The sequence below is a fragment of the Anomaloglossus baeobatrachus genome, chromosome 7, assembly GCF_048569485.1.
Source record: "Anomaloglossus baeobatrachus isolate aAnoBae1 chromosome 7, aAnoBae1.hap1, whole genome shotgun sequence".
NCBI lineage: Eukaryota > Metazoa > Chordata > Amphibia > Anura > Aromobatidae > Anomaloglossus > Anomaloglossus baeobatrachus.
This window is the reverse complement of record NC_134359.1, coordinates 9265211-9285893: the sequence shown is the minus strand read 5'-3', so window position 1 is coordinate 9285893 and position 20683 is coordinate 9265211. Positions and strand designations below refer to the sequence as shown.

The 20683-nt window shown below is 51.4% G+C and overlaps 1 protein-coding gene across 1 annotated transcript in view; it reads right to left on the bottom strand.

Moving 5' to 3' along the window:
• CLASP1 (cytoplasmic linker associated protein 1) overlaps window positions 1-20683 on the bottom strand; it is a 113314-nt gene that overhangs the window by 25521 nt on the left and 67110 nt on the right. Inside the window, exons 22-24 of the mRNA XM_075317018.1 lie at window positions 9011-9174; window positions 8359-8437; window positions 8119-8262 (exon numbers count right to left, since the gene is read on the bottom strand). Coding sequence (XP_075173133.1) covers window positions 8119-8262; window positions 8359-8437; window positions 9011-9174 — 387 coding nt within the window. The remainder of the gene's footprint in view (window positions 1-8118; window positions 8263-8358; window positions 8438-9010; window positions 9175-20683) is intronic.

Here is a 20683-nt window from a genome sequence, read left to right as displayed (position 1 = left end):
GATCTCCTGAAACACGTCTGGGTGAAGGGACCATTCCCCTGCGTCCATGCCCTGGCGACTGAGAAAGTCTGCTTCCCAGTTTTCCACGCCTGGGATGTGAACTGCGGATATGGTGGATGCTGTGTTTTCCACCCACGTAAGAATCCGCCGGACTTCTTGAAAGGCTTGTCGACTGCGTGTTCCCCCTTGGTGGTTGATGTACGTCACCGCTGTGGAATTGTCCGACTGAATCCGGATCTGCTTGCCCTCCAGCCACTGTTGGAAGGCTCGCAGAGCAAGATAGACTGCTCTGATTTCCAGAACATTGATCTGAAGGGTGGACTCTCTCTGAGTCCACGTACCCTGAGCCCTGTGGTGAAGAAACACTGCTCCCCACCCTGATAGGCTCGCATCTGTCGTGACCACCGCCCAGGATGGGGGTAGGAACGACTTTCCTTTTGACAATGAGGTGGGAAGAAGCCACCATCGGAGAGAGTCCTTGGTTGCCTGAGAGAGGGAGACATCCCTGTCGAGTGACGTCGACTTCCCGTCCCATTGGCGGAGAATGTCCCATTGTAGAGGGCGCAGATGAAACTGCGCGAAAGGGACTGCTTCCATTGCTGCCACCATCTTCCCTAGGAAATGCATGAGGCGCCTCAATGAGTGGGACTGGTTCTGCAGGAGAGATTGCACTCCTGTCTGCAGAGAGCACTGCTTGTCCAGTGGAAGCTTCACTATCGCTGAGAGAGTATGAAACTCCATGCCAAGATATGTTAGTGATTGGGTCGGGGTTAGATTTGACTTCGAAAAGTTGATAATCCACCCGAAACTCTGGAGAGTCTTCAGTGCCACGTCCAGACTGTGTTGGCATGCCTCTTGAGAGGGTGCCTTTATAAGTAGATCGTCCAAATATGGGATCACGGAGTGACCCTGCGAGTGCAGGACAGCTACTACTGCTGCCATGACCTTGGTGAAGACCCGAGGGGCTGTTGCCAGCCCGAAAGGTATCGCTACGAACTGCAGGTGTTCGCTTTCTAGAACGAAGCGTAGAAAACGCTGATGCTCTGGCGCAATCGGCACGTGAAGATAAGCATCCTTGATGTCTATTGATGCTAAGAAATCTCCTTGAGACATTGAGGCTATGACGGAGCGGAGAGATTCCATCCGGAACCTCCTGGTTTTTACGTGTTTGTTGAGCAATTTTAGATCCAGGACGGGCCGAAAGGACCCGTCCTTCTTTGGCACCACAAACAGATTGGAGTAAAAACCGTGACCTTGTTCCTGAAGAGGAACGGAAGTCACCACTCCTTCCGCCTTTAGAGCGGCCACCGCCTGCAGCAGAGCATCGGCTCGGTCGGGCGGTGGGGAAGTTCTGAAGAAACGAGTTGGCGGACGAGAGCTGAACTCTATCCTGTACCCGTGAGACAGAATGTCCCTCACCCAACGGTCTTTGACCTGTGACAGCCAAATGCCGCCAAAGCGGGAGAGCCTGCCACCGACCGAGGATGCGGAGAGAGGAGGCCGAAAGTCATGAGGAAGCCGTCTTGGTAACGGTTCTTCCTGCTGTCTTTTTTGGGCGTGACTGCGTCCGCCAAGAATCTGAACCTCTCTGATCCTTTTGAGTCCTTTTGGACGAGGAGAATTGGGACCTGCCTGAGCCTCGAAAGGACCGAAAACCAGACTGACCCCTCCTTTGTTGGGGCTTGTTTTGTCTGTGTTGAGGTAAGGATGAGTCCTTACCCTTGGAGTGTTTAATGATTTCATCCAAACGCTCCCCAAACAATCGGTCGCGAGAAAAAGGCAAACTGGTTAAGCACTTCTTGGAAGCAGAATCTGCCTTCCATTCTCTCAACCACAGGGCTCTGCGCAAAACCACGGAGTTGGCTGACGCCACCGCCGTACGGCTCGTAGAGTCCAGGACAGCATTAATCGCGTAAGACGCGAATGCAGACATTTGAGAGGTCAATGGTGCCACCTGCGGGGCAGATGTACGTGTGACTGAGTCGACTTGCATAAGCCCTGATATTTTTTCTCTTCCGCACTCATTACCTGAATTAAATGGAACCTGTCACCAGTTTTTTCCCTATTAAAACCAAAAATATCACCTTCTGCAGCTCCTGGGCTGCATTCTAGGAAGGTGCACCTTGTTGCTGGCCCCCCCTCATGGGCTGCGTTCTAGGAAGGTGCACCTTGTTGCTGGCCCCCCCTCCTGGGCTTCATTCTAGAAAGGTGCACCTTGTTGCTGGCCCCCCCTCCTGGGCTGCATTCTAGGAAGGTGCACCTTGTTGCTAGCCCCCCCCCCCCTCCTGGGCTGCATTCTAGGAAGGTGCACCTTGTTGCTGGCCCCCCCTCCTGGGCTGCATTCTAGGAAGGTGCACCTTGTTGCTGCCCTCCCCCTCCTGGGCTGCATTCTAGGAAGGTGCACCTTGTTGCTAGCCCCCCCCCCCTCCTGGGCTGCATTCTAGGAAGGTGCCCCTTGTTGCTGGCCCCCCCTCCTGGGCTGCATTCTAGAAAGGTGCACCTTGTTGCTGGCCCCCCCCCTCCTGGGCTGCATTCTAGGAAGGTGCACCTTGTTGCTGGCCCCCCCTGCTGGGCTGCATTCTAGGAAGGTGCACCTTGTTGCTGGCCCCCCCCCTCCTGGGCTGCATTCTAGGAAGGCGCACCTTGTTGCTGGCCCCCCCCTCCTGGGCTGCATTCTAGGAAGGTGCACCTTGTTGCTGGCCTCCCCTCCTGGGCTGCATTCTAGGAAGGTGCACCTTGTTGCTGCCCCCCCCCCTCCTGGGCTGCATTCTAGGAAGGTGCACCTTGTTGCTGGCCCCCCCCTCCTGGGCTGCATTCTAGGAAGGTGCACCTTGTTGCTGCCCCCCCCCTCCTGGGCTGCATTCTAGGAAGGTGCACCTTGTTGCTGCCCCCCCCCCCCTCCTGGGCTGCATTCTAGGAAGGTGCACCTTGTTGCTGGCCCCCCCCCTCCTGGGCTGCATTCTAGGAAGGTGCACCTTGTTGCTGGCCCCCCCTCCTGGACTGCATTCTAGGAAGGTGCACCTTGTTGCTGGCCCCCCCCCTCCTGGGCTGCATTCTAGGAAGGTGCACCTTGTTGCTGCCCCCCCCCCCTCCTGGGCTGCATTCTAGGAAGGTGCACCTTGTTGCTGGCCCCCCCCTCCTGGGCTGCATTCTAGGAAGGTGCACCTTGTTGCTGGCCCCCCCTCCTGGACTGCATTCTAGGAAGGTGCACCTTGTTGCTGGCCCCCCCCTCCTGGGCTGCATTCTAGGAAGGTGCACCTTGTTGCTGGCCCCCCCTCCTGGGCTGCATTCTAGGAAGGTGCACCTTGTTGCTGGCCCCCCCCCTCCTGGGCTGCATTCTAGGAAGGTGCACCTTGTTGCTGGCCCCCCCTCCTGGGCTGCATTCTAGGAAGGTGCACCTTGTTGCTGGCCCCCCCTCCTGGGCTGCATTCTAGGAAGGTGCACCTTGTTGCTGGCCTCCCCTCCTGGGCTGCATTCTAGGAAGGTGCAACTTGTTGCTGGCCCCCCTTGCAGACACCTAAAAGAATTTATAAAATCTTACCGTCTCCTATGCAAATGAGTTTGGTTGGCCAGATGGGAGGGCTCTAATTCGGCTCCTGTCTACCTCCTGCCGCTGTTCGCCATCCCCCAGTCATGATTTACATGGATGACGCCACCCCTGTCATCGTCCACGATGCTGGAGTTTCGCGCAGGCGCATTTCGCTGTGCCCCTATCGCGGGGCTGAGCATTAAGTTTCCCTCGCGTGAGCGCTGGTGATGTAGTTGCGCAGGCGCGAGAATATGGGCGGCGCTGTTGTTACGGTTGCTGCGAGCACTGGAGACTATGTCCAGATTTCTTGCTACTGCACATGTGCGAGCGCTGGAGACTAAGTCCAGATTTCTTGCTACTGCACATGTGCGAGCGCTGGAGACTATGTCCAGATTTCTTGCTACTGCACATGTGCGAGCGCTGGAGACTAAGTCCAGATTTCTTGCTACTGCACATGTGCGAGCGCTGGAGACTAAGTCCAGATTTCTTGCTACTGCACATGTGCGAGCGCCGGAGACCAAGTCCAATCTTGGAGCCATTGCACATGTGCGGGTGACATCATCGCTGACACGAGGTCACATGTCTCTGACACCTTCTATGCCGATTGGTCGCTGGTCATGTGCTTGTGACGTCTTGCTCGGTGATAGGCCAGCATGACGTCACTCCTGTCATTCTGGCAGCGGATTGGCTCTGGTGTCCTCCATCTTGGATGAGGCACAGAGTCTATATAAGACCCTGACACACGCCGCATGGTGCTCAGTCCTCTTGGTTCATGCATATGAGTAGACGCTCTGTGCGCGTTCCTCTAGGCATTCCTCTGTCTATGCTAGGTAAGCGCTACCGGCAGGGTAGCGTTCTTATACCTTACAGCTTCGGCTGCTGTCCGTATCCTTACCTCTTAGGGGAGCGGACATAGGCAGGTGCCTGAGGCACATGGTCTGGCTGGGCCTTGTGATTCTACTCGTAGGTGGACGTTGCCGCTAGGGTAACGTTCCTTATACTGCGTCTGGCAGTTGTTCGTATCCTCGCACACTAGGGGAGCGAACAGAGGTAGGAGCTTTGTGCGGCTTACGCTGCTGTTCGTCTCTTTTGCACCACTAGAAGAGCGGACCTAGGCAGGTGCCATATCTAGTGGTTCGTGTCCTCGCACACTAGTGGAGCGAACGCAGGTAGGAGCTTTGTGCGGCTTACGCTGCTGTTCGTCTCTTTTGCACCACTAGAAGAGCGGACCTAGGTAGGTGCCATTTCGCACACATTGCCTTGTCTCTGTGATTATTAACAGAGATCATTCCACACACCCTCCAAGTAAGGGAGGAATTGCTTTACTTACTTATTATATCCTTCTGTGAGTTAACAGAGGTATTGCACTCTGCCATAGTCTGCAGCAAAGTCTTTGCACGGTGGACCCTGACTGTCTGATACTCCTTTCGGTTATTATCAGACAGCCCCCCGTAACAGCTGTGTATGACTTCACCAGCGTCATCCTCGTACCCGCCCATAATCTCGCGCCTGCGCAACCTCATCACCGGGGCAAGGCTGGAATGAACAACAGGACAATAGGCAAGCAGCTTGGTGAGAAGGCAACAACTGTTGGTGCAATTATTAGAAAATAGAAGAAACACAAGATGACTGTCAGTCTTACTCGTTCTGGGGTTCCATGCAAGAACTTGCTTTGCTGGTAAGGATGATTCTGAGAAAGGTCGGGAATTGGCCCAAAACTAAACAGGTGGATCTGGTCAATGACCTGAAGAGAGCTGGGATCACAGTCTCAAAGATTACAGTTAGTAACACACTATACCGTCAAGGAATAAAATCCTGCAGGGCACCCAAGGGCCCCTTGCTCAGACCAGCACATGTCAAGGCCAGTTTTTAGTTCTCCAATGACCATATGGATGATCCTGGTCATGTGGTCAGATGAGACCAAGACAGAAATTTCTGGTATCAACTTCACTCTCAGTGTTTGGAGGAAGAAGACGTATGAGTACAACCCCAAGAAGACAGTCCCCAACCGTGAAGCATGGGGGTAGGAACATCATACTTTGGGGGACTTTTCTACAGTGGGGACAGGATGACTGCACTGTACTGCAGGGAAAATGGATGGGGTCATGTATCGCAATATTTTGGCTAACAACCTCCTTCCCTCTGTAAGAGCATTGAAGATGGGACATGGCTGGATTAGTATGGAGGAGTGATCGGAAAGATCTGGAAGAATGACCGGAAAGACCTGGAGAAGGTCTGTATGGAGGAGTGTACTGAAAGATCTGGAGAAGATCTGTATGGAGGAGTGACCTGAAAGACCTGGAGAAGATCTGTATGGAGGAGTGACCTGAAAGATCTGGAGAAGATCTGTATGGAGGAGTGACCTGAAAGATCTGTATGGAGGAGTGACCTGAAAGATCTGGAGAAGATCTGTATGGAGGAGTGACTTGAAAGATCTGGAGAAGATCTGTATGGAGGAGTGATCTGAAAGACCTGGAGAAGATCTGTATGGAGGAGTGACCTGAAAGATCTGGAGAAGATCTGTATGGAGGAGGGACCTGAAAGATCTGGAGAAGATCTGTATGGAGGAGTGACCTGAAAGATCTGGAGAAGATCTGTATGGAGGAGTGACCTGAAAGACCTGGAGAAGATCTGTATGGGGGAGTGACCTGAAAGATCTGTATGGAGGAGTGATCTGAAAGACCTGGAGAAGATCTGTATGGAGGAGTGACCTGAAAGATCTGGAGAAGATCTGTATGGAGGAGGGACCTGAAAGATCTGGAGAAGATCTGTATGGAGGAGTGACCTGAAAGATCTGGAGAAGATCTGTATGGAGGAGTGACCTGAAAGACCTGGAGAAGATCTGTATGGGGGAGTGACCTGAAAGATCTGTATGGAGGAGTGACCTGAAAGACCTCGAGAAGATCTGTATGGAGGAGTAACCTGAAAGATCTGGAGAAGATCTGTACGGAGGAGTCCGTCAAAATCCCTGCTGTAGTGTGTGCAAAGCTGGTCAAGAAGCAACCTCTAACTGCAGACAAAGGTTTCTACTAAATATTAAGTTCTGTTTTTCTATTGTATCAAATACTTATTTCATGCAATAAAATTCAAATTAATTATTTTTAAATTAGACAATGGGATTTTCTGGATTTCTTTTACTCTGTCACAGTTCAAGTTACCTACGAGAAAAATTACAGATCTCTCCATTCTGTGTAGGAAACCTGCAAAATTGTCAGAGGATCAAATCCTTACTTTGCTCACTGCATGTACACAGTGAATACACTAGCAGAATAGTGAGTGCAGCTCTGGAGTATAATACAGGAGGTAACTCAGGATCAGTAATGTAATGTATGTACACAGTGACTGCACTAGCAGAATAGTGAGTGCAGCTCTGGAGTATAATACAGGAGGTAACTCAGGATCAGTAATGTAATGTATGTACACAGTGACTGCACCAGCAGAATAGTGAGTGCAGCTCTGGAGTATAATACAGGAGGTAACTCAGGATCAGTAATGTAATGTATGTACACAGTGACTGCACCAGCAGAATAGTGAGTGCAGCTCTGGAGTATAATACAGGAGGTAACTCAGGATCAGTAATGTATTGTATGTACACAGTGACTGCACCAGCAGAATAGTGAATGCAGCTCTGGTGTATAATACAGGAGGTAACTCAGGATCAGTAATGTATTGTATGTACACAGTGACTGTACCAGCAGAATAGTGAGTGCAGCTCTGGAGTATAATACAGGAGGTAACTCAGGATCAGTAATGTAATGTATGTACACAGTGACTGCACCAGCAGAATAGTGAGTGCAGCTCTGGAGTATAATACAGGAAGTAACTCAGGATCAGTAATGTATGTACACAGTGACTGCACCAGCAGAATAGTGAGTGCAGCTCTGAAACATAATGCAGATATTTTCAGTCCATGCACAGGTTTCATCGTGATGTGAATAAGAGCCTATGGAGCTCATCAATGAAGGGGTTTTCTGGTCTTTTACAAGGTCTGCAGGACTCTATGTGACACCAGAATTGTGAATGTGTGATGTCTTCCCAGTGCGAGTGGTTGTCACGTGGCTGCAGATATGGAAATCACATACATGGGGGATCACATGACCGCCCCCACGCACAGAGCGACTGCAGATATTCTTCAGAGACCGGAGAACCCCTTTAATAAAATCAGACAGTCTCGGCTGAACACGTCCCACTGATTTCGCTTACAGTCCCTGCTGCCCGATGAGAACGGCAGGAACTTGAGGAGGAGGACAGGTGAGATGGGGCAGATTCTGACCAGGCAAGACGTCCTGGCCGTGACCTCTACCCCTAATCACTAAGATCGCTGCAGAGCACTCACACGTGGACGGTAAAGGGACAGACCCAGGAGGGCGACATCGGCAGGTTTACCTGGCACCCGCTTTCATGCGGAGCAGGGATTTCACACCACCGTCAGCCACAATGACAGATGGTGTCTGCTGAGGACCGGACTCTGCTCTTTACAGAGGGGAGATCAGCGTCTACAGTGGCCGCCATGAAGGCATGTGATCATCCGGCCGGAGACACGAGAGGCCGCGGGAGACGCACCCGCACGGGAGGGGACACGCACTCACCTTTCTCACATCTGAGCTCTTTGGTTCTGTCGTCCATGTGATAATTCTGGAGACGGCGAGTCGCGTCTCACTGGAGTTTACAAAGTCTGTGGGGTCCATCTGCCGAGCCAGCGACTCGATGTACTTCAGGATGGCGACTTTCACCTACGAGAAAAGGTCACTCATCAGTGGAGGAAGAATCCTGGAGACGCATCCAGCGTCACGCGCCAGAAGAGCAGGAGAAGGGAGGACGGCACCAACCTTTAAGTTTGGCGTCTGCGTCTGATCCACTATGAATCTCATCAGAATATTAAACTGCTGATCGAATGGGAAAGAATCCCTGCAAAGAGCAAAGTAACGAGCGTCAAAGCCTCATAGCTCAAAAGTGCAGCGCATCGGTGACCTGGGTGCATGGCGTCCGCCCGCAGCATCATACTCTGGTGACTGCACTCACTCCAGTGACAATGGATGACGAGCGCTGCTCATCCGTGCTCCTCGCTGCAGTCTGATCGCTCAGCGTGGTCTTACAGAGGTTAATGATCTGCACTCAGCGGACACTAGGGGGCGCAGCGCAGGAGTCGGGTCGTACACCGAGCCCTGGGCCTGACTTCAGTCGGCTCTTGTTAGTGATCACTTGCATCTGTAATAACCACGACATTTATTTTCTGCCGGGTATTTCATCTCCTCCGAACCCTGGACCCCGGGCTCTGCTGGTCACCGCACCCTTCACCCGGGTTATGTAAGTGGACATGTTCGGTGTGACGGGCGGCAGCGCCAGGTGTCATTCAGCCCGGCGGCTCCACACGTCATTACTTTATGTTCTTGTGGTGAGGACAATCATCAGTGATACGGTCAGCACACAACGTCATCAATAAAAGGCAAAGAACCACCTGGGTCCAGATAATCCACTCACCTGGTCACATCCAAGGCCTTCTGCACTTTGGCCTGCACAGAGCCGAGCAGGTCAGCGCCCATCTTCTTCAGGAGCTGTGTGAGCAATATGAAGAGCCAGTCCTGGAGATCGTCCTTGTGGATGATGACGAAATCCACCAACGTTTCCAGGAACATGCTGAACACCTGACACGAGAAAATAGCGGGCGTCAGAGGAAAAGAGAGAAGCGAGCGAGCAGCGAGAAAACACGGGAGGCTCACTAACGTGGAGTCAGATACTGGGATTAGGTCAGGTGATGACGGCTGAGTGCCACGTGAGCCACAGACGAGCAGGGAGGTGCGGATAGGCCGAGAACGAGGACAAATACTCGTTACTAAAAACATAAGGGGGCCAAGAGGATCAGCGCAAAGCCAACGTCATCTGACTCTGGATGTGTCACAGATCCAGCGATTGTCAGCTCTTCTACCCACTTTGGGTAGACCAGCATTCAATGTATTGGGGGGGTCATGGGTTTCATATCATAGCATTTCTGTGCAAGGTGCCGATTCGTATTGAATTGATGATGCCCTACAACTTTGTAATTCACTTTTTTCTCTATCTCGTTCCGTTTGAGATAAAAATGCTAACTCCGTTGTTTTCCACCAGGTGGCGCTATAGGTGGTTTCATTGCGTAGCGCATGGCTACTTTACTATACCTAGACACCACTTCCATGCCTATAGCTGCCGCCGTTCTCAAGTTAATGGCGGTGGACAGGATATGGGTGGACACACTGTATATGTACATCTGTCTCATATATGGTGCTCAGCAGAAATGAGTACACCCTAACAGATTTCTTCTCAATGTCCACATTTTCTCTCCCGCAAATCCCACTGATTGAAATACAGAATTTATATTTTGCGCCTAAAACCCCCCACAATTTTGCTAATTCATTCAAAACAAAGTTTCAAAAATGAGTAAATCTAAATGAAATTCTTACGAGCAAAACTAAAGTTCTGACTCCAATAGTCTAACGACTAAGAATTCAACCTTAAATAAGTCTAAATCTTCATTACACCGGATACTTAAAGGAAGACACCTCTTTATTTTTGCTGTCAGCAATGGCACCACATGGAAGAGAAATGTCACAAGACCGGAGACAGAAAATCATTTAACTACACAAGAAAGGTGAAGGCTAGAAGAAAATCACAAAGATTGGAGCAGATCCTGGATCAAAAGTTATAGAAAAATAGAACAAGAATGGAGCTGCAGCATCTCACAGAGACGTCCAAGTACCACAGAAGTCACCACTGAAACAGGAGCGTCTGCTGGTGAGAAGGGAGAAAATCCACATGGAAGTCACCACCGAAACAGGAGCATCTGCTGGTGAGAAGGGGGAAAACCCACATGGAAGTCACCACCGAAACAGGAGCGTCTGCTGGTGAGAAAATCCACATGGAAGTCACCACCGAAACAGAAGCGTCTGCTGGTGAGAAGGGGGAAAAGCCACATGGAAGTCACCACCGAAACAGGAGCGTCTGCTGGTGAGAAGGGGGAAAAGCCACATGGAAGTCACCACCGAAACAGGAGCGTCTGCTGGTGAGAAAATCCACATGGAAGTCACCACCGAAACAGGAGCGTCTGCTGGTGAGAAAATCCACATGGAAGTCACCACCGAAACAGGAGCGTCTGCTGGTGAGAAAATCCACATGGAAGTCACCACCGAAACAGAAGCGTCTGCTGGTGAGAAGGGGGAAAAGCCACATGGAAGTCACCACCGAAACAGGAGCGTCTGCTGGTGAGAAGGGAGAAAATCCACATGGAAGTCACCACCGAAACAGGAGCGTCTGCTGGTGAGAAAATCCACATGGAAGTCACCACCGAAACAGGAGCGTCTGCTGGTGAGAAAATCCACATGGAAGTCACCACCAAAACAGGAGCGTCTGCTGGTGAGAAGGGAGAAAATCCACATGGAAGTCACCACCGAAGCAGGAGCGTCTGCTGGTGAGAAGGGAGAAAATCCACATGGAAGTCACCACCGAAGCAGGAGCATCTGCTGGTGAGAAGGAAGAAAATCCACATGGAAGTCACCACCGAAACAGAAGCGTCTGCTGGTGAGAAGGGAGAAAATCCACATGGAAGTCACCACCGAAACAGGAGCTTCTGCTGGTGAGAAGGGAGAAAATCCACATGGAAGTCACCACCGAAACAGGAGCTTCTGCTGGTGAGAAGGGAGAAAATCCACATGGAAGTCACCACCGAAACAGGAGCTTCTGCTGGTGAGAAGGGAGAAAATCCACATGGAAGTCACCACCGAAACAGGAGCGTCTGCTGGTGAGAAGGGAGAAAATCCACATGGAAGTCACCACCGAAACAGGAGCTTCTGCTGGTGAGAAGGGAGAAAATCCACATGGAAGTCACCACCGAAACAGGAGCGTCTGCTGGTGAGAAGGGAGAAAATCCACATGGAAGTCACCACCGAAACAGGAGCGTCTGCTGGTGAGAAGAGAGAAAATCCACATGGAAGTCACCACCGAAGCAGGAGCGTCTGCTGGTGAGAAGGGAGAAAAGCCACATGGAAGTCACCACCGAAGCAGGAGCGTCTGCTGGTGAAAAGGAAGAAAATCCACATGGAAGTCACCACCGAAGCAGGAGCTTCTGCTGGTGAGAAGGGGGAAAAGCCACATGGAAGTCACCACCGAAACAGGAGCGTCTGCTGGTGAGAAGGAAGAAAATCCACATGGAAGTCACCACCGAAACAGGAGTATCTGCTGGTGAGAAGGGAGAAAATCCACATGGAAGTCACCACCGAAACAGAAGCATCTGCTGGTGAGAAGGGAGAAAATCCACATGGAAGTCACCACCGAAACAGGAGCGTCTTCTGGTGAGAAGGAAGAAAATCCACATGGAAGTCACCACCGAAACAGGAGCGTCTGCTGGTGAGAAAATCCACATGGAAGTCACCACCGAAACAGGAGCGTCTGCTGGTGAGAAGGGAGAAAATCCACATGGAAGTCACCACCGAAACAGAAGCGTCTGCTGGTGAGAAGGGAGAAAATCCACATGGAAGTCACCACCGAAACAGGAGCGTCTGCTGGTGAGAAGGGGGAAAAGCCACATGGAAGTCACCACCGAAGCAGGAGCTTCTGCTGGTGAGAAGGGAGAAAATCCACATGGAAGTCACCACCGAAACAGAAGCGTCTGCTGGTGAGAAGGGAGAAAATCCACATGGAAGTCACCACCGAAACAGGAGCGTCTGCTGGTGAGAAGGGGGAAAAGCCACATGGAAGTCACCACCGAAGCAGGAGCTTCTGCTGGTGAGAAGGGGGAAAATCCACATGGAAGTCACCACCGAAGCAGGAGCGTCTGCTGGTGAGAAGGGAGAAAATCCACATGGAAGTCACCACCGAAACAGAAGCGTCTGCTGGTGAGAAGGGAGAAAATCCACATGGAAGTCACCACCGAAACAGGAGCGTCTGCTGGTGAGAAGGGGGAAAATCCACATGGCAGTCACCACCGAAACAGAAGCGTCTGCTGGTGAGAAGGGAGAAAAGCCACATGGCAATCACCACCGAAACAGGAGCGTCTGCTGGTGAGAAGGGAGAAAATCCACATGGAAGTCACCACCGAAACAGCAGCATCTGCTGGTGAGAAGGGAGAAAATTCACATGGAAGTCACCACCGAAACAGAAGCGTCTGCTGGTGAGAAGGGAGAAAATCCACATGGAAGTCACCACAGAAACAGAAGCGTCTGCTGGTGAGAAAATCCACATGGAAGTCACCACCAAAACAGGAGCGTCTGCTTGTGAGAAGGGAGAAAATTCACATGGAAGTCACCACCGAAACAGAAGCGTCTGCTGGTGAGAAGGAAGAAAATCCACATGGAAGTCACCACCGAAACAGAAGCGTCTGCTGGTGAGAAGGGGGAAAATCCACATGGAAGTCACCACCGAAACAGAAGCGTCTGCTGGTGAGAAGGGGGAAAATCCACATGGAAGTCACCACCGAAACAGAAGCGTCTGCTGGTGAGAAAATCCACATGGAAGTCACCACCGAAACAGAAGCGTCTGCTGGTGAGAAGGGAGAAAATCCACATGGAAGTCACCACCGAAACAGGAGCGTCTGCTGGTGAGAAGGGGGAAAATCCACATGGCAGTCACCACCGAAACAGAAGCGTCTGCTGGTGAGAAGGGAGAAAAGCCACATGGCAATCACCACCGAAACAGGAGCGTCTGCTGGTGAGAAGGGAGAAAATCCACATGGAAGTCACCACCGAAACAGCAGCATCTGCTGGTGAGAAGGGAGAAAATTCACATGGAAGTCACCACAGAAACAGAAGCGTCTGCTGGTGAGAAGGGAGAAAATTCACATGGAAGTCACCACAGAAACAGAAGCGTCTGCTGGTGAGAAAATCCACATGGAAGTCACCACCAAAACAGGAGCGTCTGCTGGTGAGAAGGGAGAAAATTCACATGGAAGTCACCACCGAAACAGAAGCGTCTGCTGGTGAGAAGAGAGAAAAGCCACATGGAAGTCACCACAGAAACAGAAGCGTCTGCTGGTGAGAAGGAAGAAAATCCACATGGAAGTCACCACAGAAACAGAAGCGTCTGCTGGTGAGAAAATCCACATGGAAGTCACCACCAAAACAGAAGCGTCTGCTGGTGAGAAGGAAGAAAATCCACATGGAAGTCACCACAGAAACAGAAGCGTCTGCTGGTGAGAAAATCCACATGGAAGTCACCACCAAAACAGGAGCGTCTGCTGGTGAGAAGGGAGAAAATTCACATGGAAGTCACCACCGAAACAGCAGCATCTGCTGGTGAGAAGGGAGAAAATCCACATGGAAGTCACCACAGAAACAGGAGCGTCTGCTGGTGAGAAGGGAGAAAATTCACATGGAAGTCACCACCGAAACAGAAGCGTCTGCTGGTGAGAAGGAAGAAAATCCACATGGAAGTCACCACAGAAACAGAAGCGTCTGCTGGTGAGAAAATCCACATGGAAGTCACCACCAAAACAGGAGCGTCTGCTGGTGAGAAGGGAGAAAATTCACATGGAAGTCACCACCGAAACAGAAGCGTCTGCTGGTGAGAAGGAAGAAAATCCACATGGAAGTCACCACCGAAACAGAAGCGTCTGCTGGTGAGAAGGGGGAAAATCCACATGGAAGTCACCACCGAAACAGAAGCGTCTGCTGGTGAGAAGGGGGAAAATCCACATGGAAGTCACCACCGAAACAGAAGCGTCTGCTGGTGAGAAAATCCACATGGAAGTCACCACTGAAACAGGAGCGTCTGCTGGTGAGAAGGGGGAAAATCCACATGGAAGTCACCACCGAAACAGGAGCGTCTGCTGGTGAGAAGGGGGAAAATCCACATGGAAGTCACCACCGAAACAGGAGCGTCTGCTGGTGAGAAGGGGGAAAATCCACATGGAAGTCACCACCGAAACAGGAGCGTCTGCTGGTGAGAAGGGAGAAAATCCACATGGAAGTCACCACCGAAACAGGAGCGTTTGCTGGTGAGAAGGAAGAAAATCCACATGGAAGTCACCACCGAAACAGGAGCGTCTGCTGGTGAGAAGGGAGAAAAGCCACATGGAAGTCACCAGCGAAGCAGAAGCGTCTGCTGGTGAGAAAATCCACATGGAAGTCACCACCGAAACAGGAGCGTCTGCTGGTGAGAAGGGAGAAAATCCACATGGAAGTCACCACCGAAACAGTAGCGTCTGCTGGTGAGAAGGGAGAAAATCCACATGGAAGTCACCACCGAAACAGAAGCGTCTGCTGGTGAGAAAAGCCACATGGAAGTCACCACCGAAACAGGAGCGTCTGCTGGTGAGAAGGGAGAAAATCCACTTGGAAGTCACCACCGAAACAGAAGCGTCTGCTGGTGAGAAAGGGGAAAATCCACATGGAAGTCACCACCGAAACAGAAGCGTCTGCTGGTGAGAAGGGAGAAAATCCACATGGAAGTCACCACCGAAACAGGAGCGTCTGCTGGTGAGAAGGGAGAAAATCCACATGGAAGTCACCACCGAAACAGGAGCGTCTGCTGGAGAGAAGGGAGAAAATCCACATGGAAGTCACCCCCGAAACAGGAGCGTCTGCTGGTGAGAAGGGGGAAAATCCACATGGAAGTCACCACCGAAGCAGGAGCGTCTGCTGGTGAGAAGGGAGAAAATCCACATGGAAGTCACCACCGAAACAGGTGCGTCTGCTGGTGAGAAAGGGGAAAATCCACATGGAAGTCACCACCGAAACAGGAGCGTCTGCTGGTGAGAAGGGGGAAAATCCACATGGAAGTCACCACCGAAACAGGAGCGTCTGCTGGTGAAAAGGAAGAAAATCCACATGGAAGTCACCACCGAAACAGGAGCGTCTGCTGGTGAGAAAATCCACATGGAAGTCACCACCGAAACAGGAGCGTCTGCTGGTGAGAAGAGAGAAAATCCACATGGAAGTCACCACCGAAACAGGAGCGTCTGCTGGTGAGAAGGGAGAAAAGCCACATGGAAGTCACCACCGAAACAGGAGCGTCTGCTGGTGAGAAAATCCACATGGAAGTCACCACCGAAACAGGAGCGTCTGCTGGTGAGAAGAGAGAAAATCCACATGGAAGTCACCACCGAAACAGGAGCGTCTGCTGGTGAGAAGAGAGGAAAATCCACATGGAAGTCACCACCGAAACAGGAGCGTGTGCTGGTGAGAAGGAAGAAAATCCACATGGAAGTCACCACCGAAACAGAAGCGTCTGCTGGTGAGAAGGGAGAAAATCCACATGGAAGTCACCACCGAAACAGGAGCGTCTGCTGGTGAGAAAATTCACATGGAAGTCACCACCGAAACAGGAGCGTCTGCTGGTGAGAAGGGAGAAAATTCACATGGAAGTCACCACCGAAACAGGAGCGTCTGCTGGTGAGAAAATCCACATGGAAGTCACCACCGAAACAGGAGCGTCTGCTGGTGAGAAAATTCACATGGAAGTCACTACCGAAGCAGGAGCGTCTGCTGGTGAGAAGGGAGAAAATCCACATGGAAGTCACCACCGAAACAGGAGCGTGTGCTGGTGAGAAGGGAGAAAATCCACATGGAAGTCACCACCGAAACAGGAGCGTCTGCTGGTGAGAAGAGAGAAAATCCACATGGAAGTCACCACCGAAACAGGAGCGTCTGCTGGAGAGAAGAGAGGAAAATCCACATGGAAGTCACCACCGAAACAGGAGCGTCTGCTGGAGAGAAGAGAGGAAAATCCACATGGAAGTCACCACCGAAACAAGAGCGTGTGCTGGTGAGAAGGAAGAAAATCCACATGGAAGTCACCACCGAAACAGGAGCGTCTGCTGGTGACAAGGGAGAAAATCCACATGGAAGTCACCACCGAAACAGGAGCGTCTTCTGGTGAGAAGGGAGAAAATCCCCATATAAGTCACCACCGAAACAGGAGCGTCTGCTGGTGAGAAAATCCACATGGAAGTCACCACCGAAACAGGAGCGTCTGCTGGTGAGAAGGGAGAAAAGCCACATGGAAGTCACCACCGAAACAGGAGCGTCTGCTGGTGAGAAGGGAGAAAAGCCACATGGCAGTCACCACCGAAACAGGAGCATCTGCTGGTGAGAAGGGAGAAAAGCCACATGGAAGTCACCACCGGAACACGAGCGTCTGCTGGTGAGAAGGGAGAAAATCCACATGGAAGTCACCACCGAAACAGGAGCGTCTGCTGGTGAGAAGGGAGAAAAGACACATGGAAGTCACCACCGAAACAGGAGCATCTGCTGGTGAGAAGAGAGAAAAGCCACATGGAAGTCACCACCGAAACACGAGCGTCTGCTGGTGAGAAGGGAGAAAAGCCACATGGAAGTCACCACCGAAACAGGAGCATCTGCTGGTGAGAAGGGAGAAAAGCCACATGGAAGTCACCACCGAAACAGGAGCATCTGCTGGTGAGAAGGGAGAAAAGCCACATGGAAGTCACCACCGAAACAGGAGCATCTGCTGGTGAGAAGGGAGAAAAGCCACATGGAAGTCACCACCGAAACAGGAGCATCTGCTGGTGAGAAGGGAGAAAATCCACATGGAAGTCACCACCGAAACAGGAGCGTCTGCTGGTGAGAAGGGAGAAAATCCACATGGAAGTCACCACCGAAACACGAGCGTCTGCTGGTGAGAAGGAAGAAAATCCACATGGAAGTCACCACCGAAACACGAGCGTCTGCTGGTGAGAAGGAAGAAAATCCACATGGAAGTCACCACCGAAACAGGAGCATCTGCTGGTGAGAAGGGAGAAAATCCACATGGAAGTCACCACCGAAACAGAAGCGTCTGCTGGTGAGAAGGAAGAAAATCCACATGGAAGTCACCACCGAAACAGGAGCGTCTGCTGGTGAGAAGGGGGAAAAGCCACATGGAAGTCACCACCGAAACAGGAGCGTCTGCTGGTGAAAAGGGGGAAAAGCCACATGGCAGTCACCACCGAAACAGGAGCGTCTGCTGGTGAGAAGGGAGAAAAGCCACAAGGACGTTCTCTGCAGTTATATAAAGCGTAGAAACCGACCCGGGCCAAGTGATTCCGATGACACAATCCGGCGCACACTGCAGAGCATCGGCATGTAGGGGGGGCATCCACATGGGCAGCCGCTCCTAAAGCCCCGGCACAAAAAAGCTGCCTACAATGTGCTGGGGCCCAAGGCTGAAAAGTGAAGAGTCCTGGGACTCTAAAGGGAAGAGTTGTGGAAATTGTTCTCGTGTTCAGGGAGATGTTAAAATCTTACTTCTCACAGGGGGTGTACTCATTTATGCTTAATACGGTATATCAGCTATAGGAGGGGTGTAGTCCTTTATGCTGAGCACTGTATATCACATACAGGAGGGGTGTACTCAATACTTAGCACTGTATATCACATACAGGAGGGGTGTACTAATTTATATTGAGCGCTGTATATAACATACAGGAGGGGTGTACTCACTTTTGCTTCGCACTATACAACACATACAGGAGGGGTGTACTCATTTATCTAGAGCACTGTATATAGTTTAGTCTGTGCATACAGTATAGGTAGCGTCTGTTTGTCCACCGTCTCGTGGACGGCTACCTTTCCCTATAGAATTCGCGGCTACTTCAGCGGAGAATGGATTTTGGCGTTTGCCGCGTTGGGTGGGAGGTATCTACATCAGCGTCCACATTCTTTAGCGCTCAATGATTCTGTGGCTTGCAGATGAACCCTGTGGTCTGTAGCAGAGTGAGGAGGAGTCATCCCCGATGCACCACCACGTCCAGTCCACAAACATGGTCCTGAACATGGCGTAGTTCACCGGGGTGGAGTCCATAGTGACCACATGATTGCCCCCCACTCTGCTCCAGCACGTCCAGTTACACCCTAGGAACGCAGCCTATTTATTATGTGCACATATATCTGCATTTACAACAGGAGCAAATGTTTAGCCAAACTTCAGGAAAGCCCCGCTCCAAATCTGCAAAGACAAAACACAAGTGTGGAGGATGATGGAGAACAAGAAATAAGGAGACACTTACTCTCTGGGGTGAGATCCACAGCACGGCAGAGCATGCAATAAAACAGAGCACACGTTAGTACACATCATGATACAGACGCCCTCCCACAGCGACTGCGGACCCTGCACTATGGCGCTCCACCCATGGGGACAGAGAAGTCACAGTGATCACTAGGTGCTCTTAGTATTTTTATCAGTAACTGCAAACATGGGGCTGAAAAGAAAAAGCCCACCCTGGATCTGCAGTCACAGCCATCAGCATCTCCGCAAGGAAGCGCTGGCCGGGCTTCATAGTGATGGTGCAATGGCCACTGGAATTGTTCTGCAAAATACACACGTGGTCTAAATTGTTGGCCCCCCTCATTTAATGAAAGGAAACCCCACAATGGTCACAGAAATAACCCAAATCTGACAAAAGTAATAACCAATCTAAGAAATTAACAAATGACAGTCACACATTGCTGCTGTTCTGCTTCCACAGAATTAAATAAAAAGAAGGGAATTTTGTTTACTTACCGTAAATTCCTTTTCTTCTAGCTCCAATTGGGAGACCCAGACAAACGGGTGTATAGGCTATGCCTCCGGAGGCCGCACAAAGTATTACACTTAAAAGTGTTAAGCCCCTCCCCTTCTGCCTATACACCCCCCGTGCTCCCACGGGCTCCTCAGTTTTGGTGCAAAAGCAAGAAGGAGGAAAAGAATTATAAACTGGTTTAAAGTAACTTCAATCCGAAGGAATATCGGAGAACTGAAACCATTCAACATGAAAAACATGTGTACACAAAAAAACAGGGGCGGGCGCTGGGTCTCCCAATTGGAGCTAGAAGAAAAGGAATTTACGGTAAGTAAACAAAATTCCCTTCTTCTTTGTCGCTCCATTGGGAGACCCAGACAATTGGGACGTCCAAAAGCAGTCCCTGGGTGGGTAAAATAATACCTCGTGATAGAGCCGTAAAACGGCCCCTTCCTACAGGTGGGCAACCGCCGCCTGAAGGACTCGTCTACCTAGGCTGGCATCCGCCGAAGCATAGGCATGCACCTGATAGTGTTTCGTGAAAGTGTGCAGGCTCGACCAGGTAGCCGCCTGACACACCTGCTGAGCCGTAGCCTGGTGCCTCAAAGCCCAGAACGCACCCACGGCTCTGGTAGAATGGGCCTTCAGCCCTGAGGGAACCGGAAGCCGAGCAGAACGGTAAGCTTCGAGAATTGGTTCCTTGATCCACCGAGCCAGGGTTGATTTGGAAGCCTGTGACCCTTTACGCTGGCCAGCGACAAGGACAAAGAGTGCATCCGAGTGGCGCAGGGGCGCCGTACGAGAAATGTAGAGTCTGAGTGCTCTCACCAGATCTAACAAGTGCAAATCCTTTTCACATTGGTGAACCGGATGAGGACAAAAAGAAGGTAAGGAGATATCCTGATTGAGATGAAAGGGGGATACCACCTTAGGGAGAAATTCCGGAACCGGACGCAGAACCACCTTGTCCTGGTGAAAAACCAGGAAAGGGGCTTTGCATGACAGCGCTGCTAGCTCAGACACTCTCCGAAGTGAAGTGACTGCTACTAGAAAAACCACTTTCTGCGAAAGGCGTGAGAGAGAAATCTCTCTCATTGGCTCGAATGGTGGTTTCTGAAGAACCATCAGCACCCTGTTCAGATCCCAGGGTTCTAACGGCCGCTTGTAAGGAGGGATGATGTGACAAACCCCCTGCAGGAACGTGCGTACCTGTGGAAGTCTGGCTAGGCGCTTCTGGAAAAACACAGAGAGCGCTGAGACTTGTCCCTTAAGGGAGCCGAGCGACAAACCCTTTTCCAGTCCAGATTGAAGGAAGGACAGAAAAGTGGGCAAGGCAAAAGGCCAGGGAGAAAAACCCCGAGCAGAGCACCACGACAGGAAAATTTTCCACGTCCTGTGGTAGATCTTGGCGGACGTTGGTTTCCTAGCCTGTCTCATAGTGGCAATGACGTCTTGAGATAACCCTGAAGACGCTAGGATCCAGGACTCAATGGCCACACAGTCAGGTTGAGGGCCGCAGAATTCAGATGGAAAAACGGCCCTTGAGATAGCAAGTCTGGTCGGTCTGGTAGTGCCCACGGTTGGCCGACCGTGAGATGCCACAGATCCGGGTACCACGACCGCCTCGGCCAGTCTGGAGCGACGAGGATGACGCGGCGGCAGTCGGCCCTGATCTTGCGTAACACTCTGGG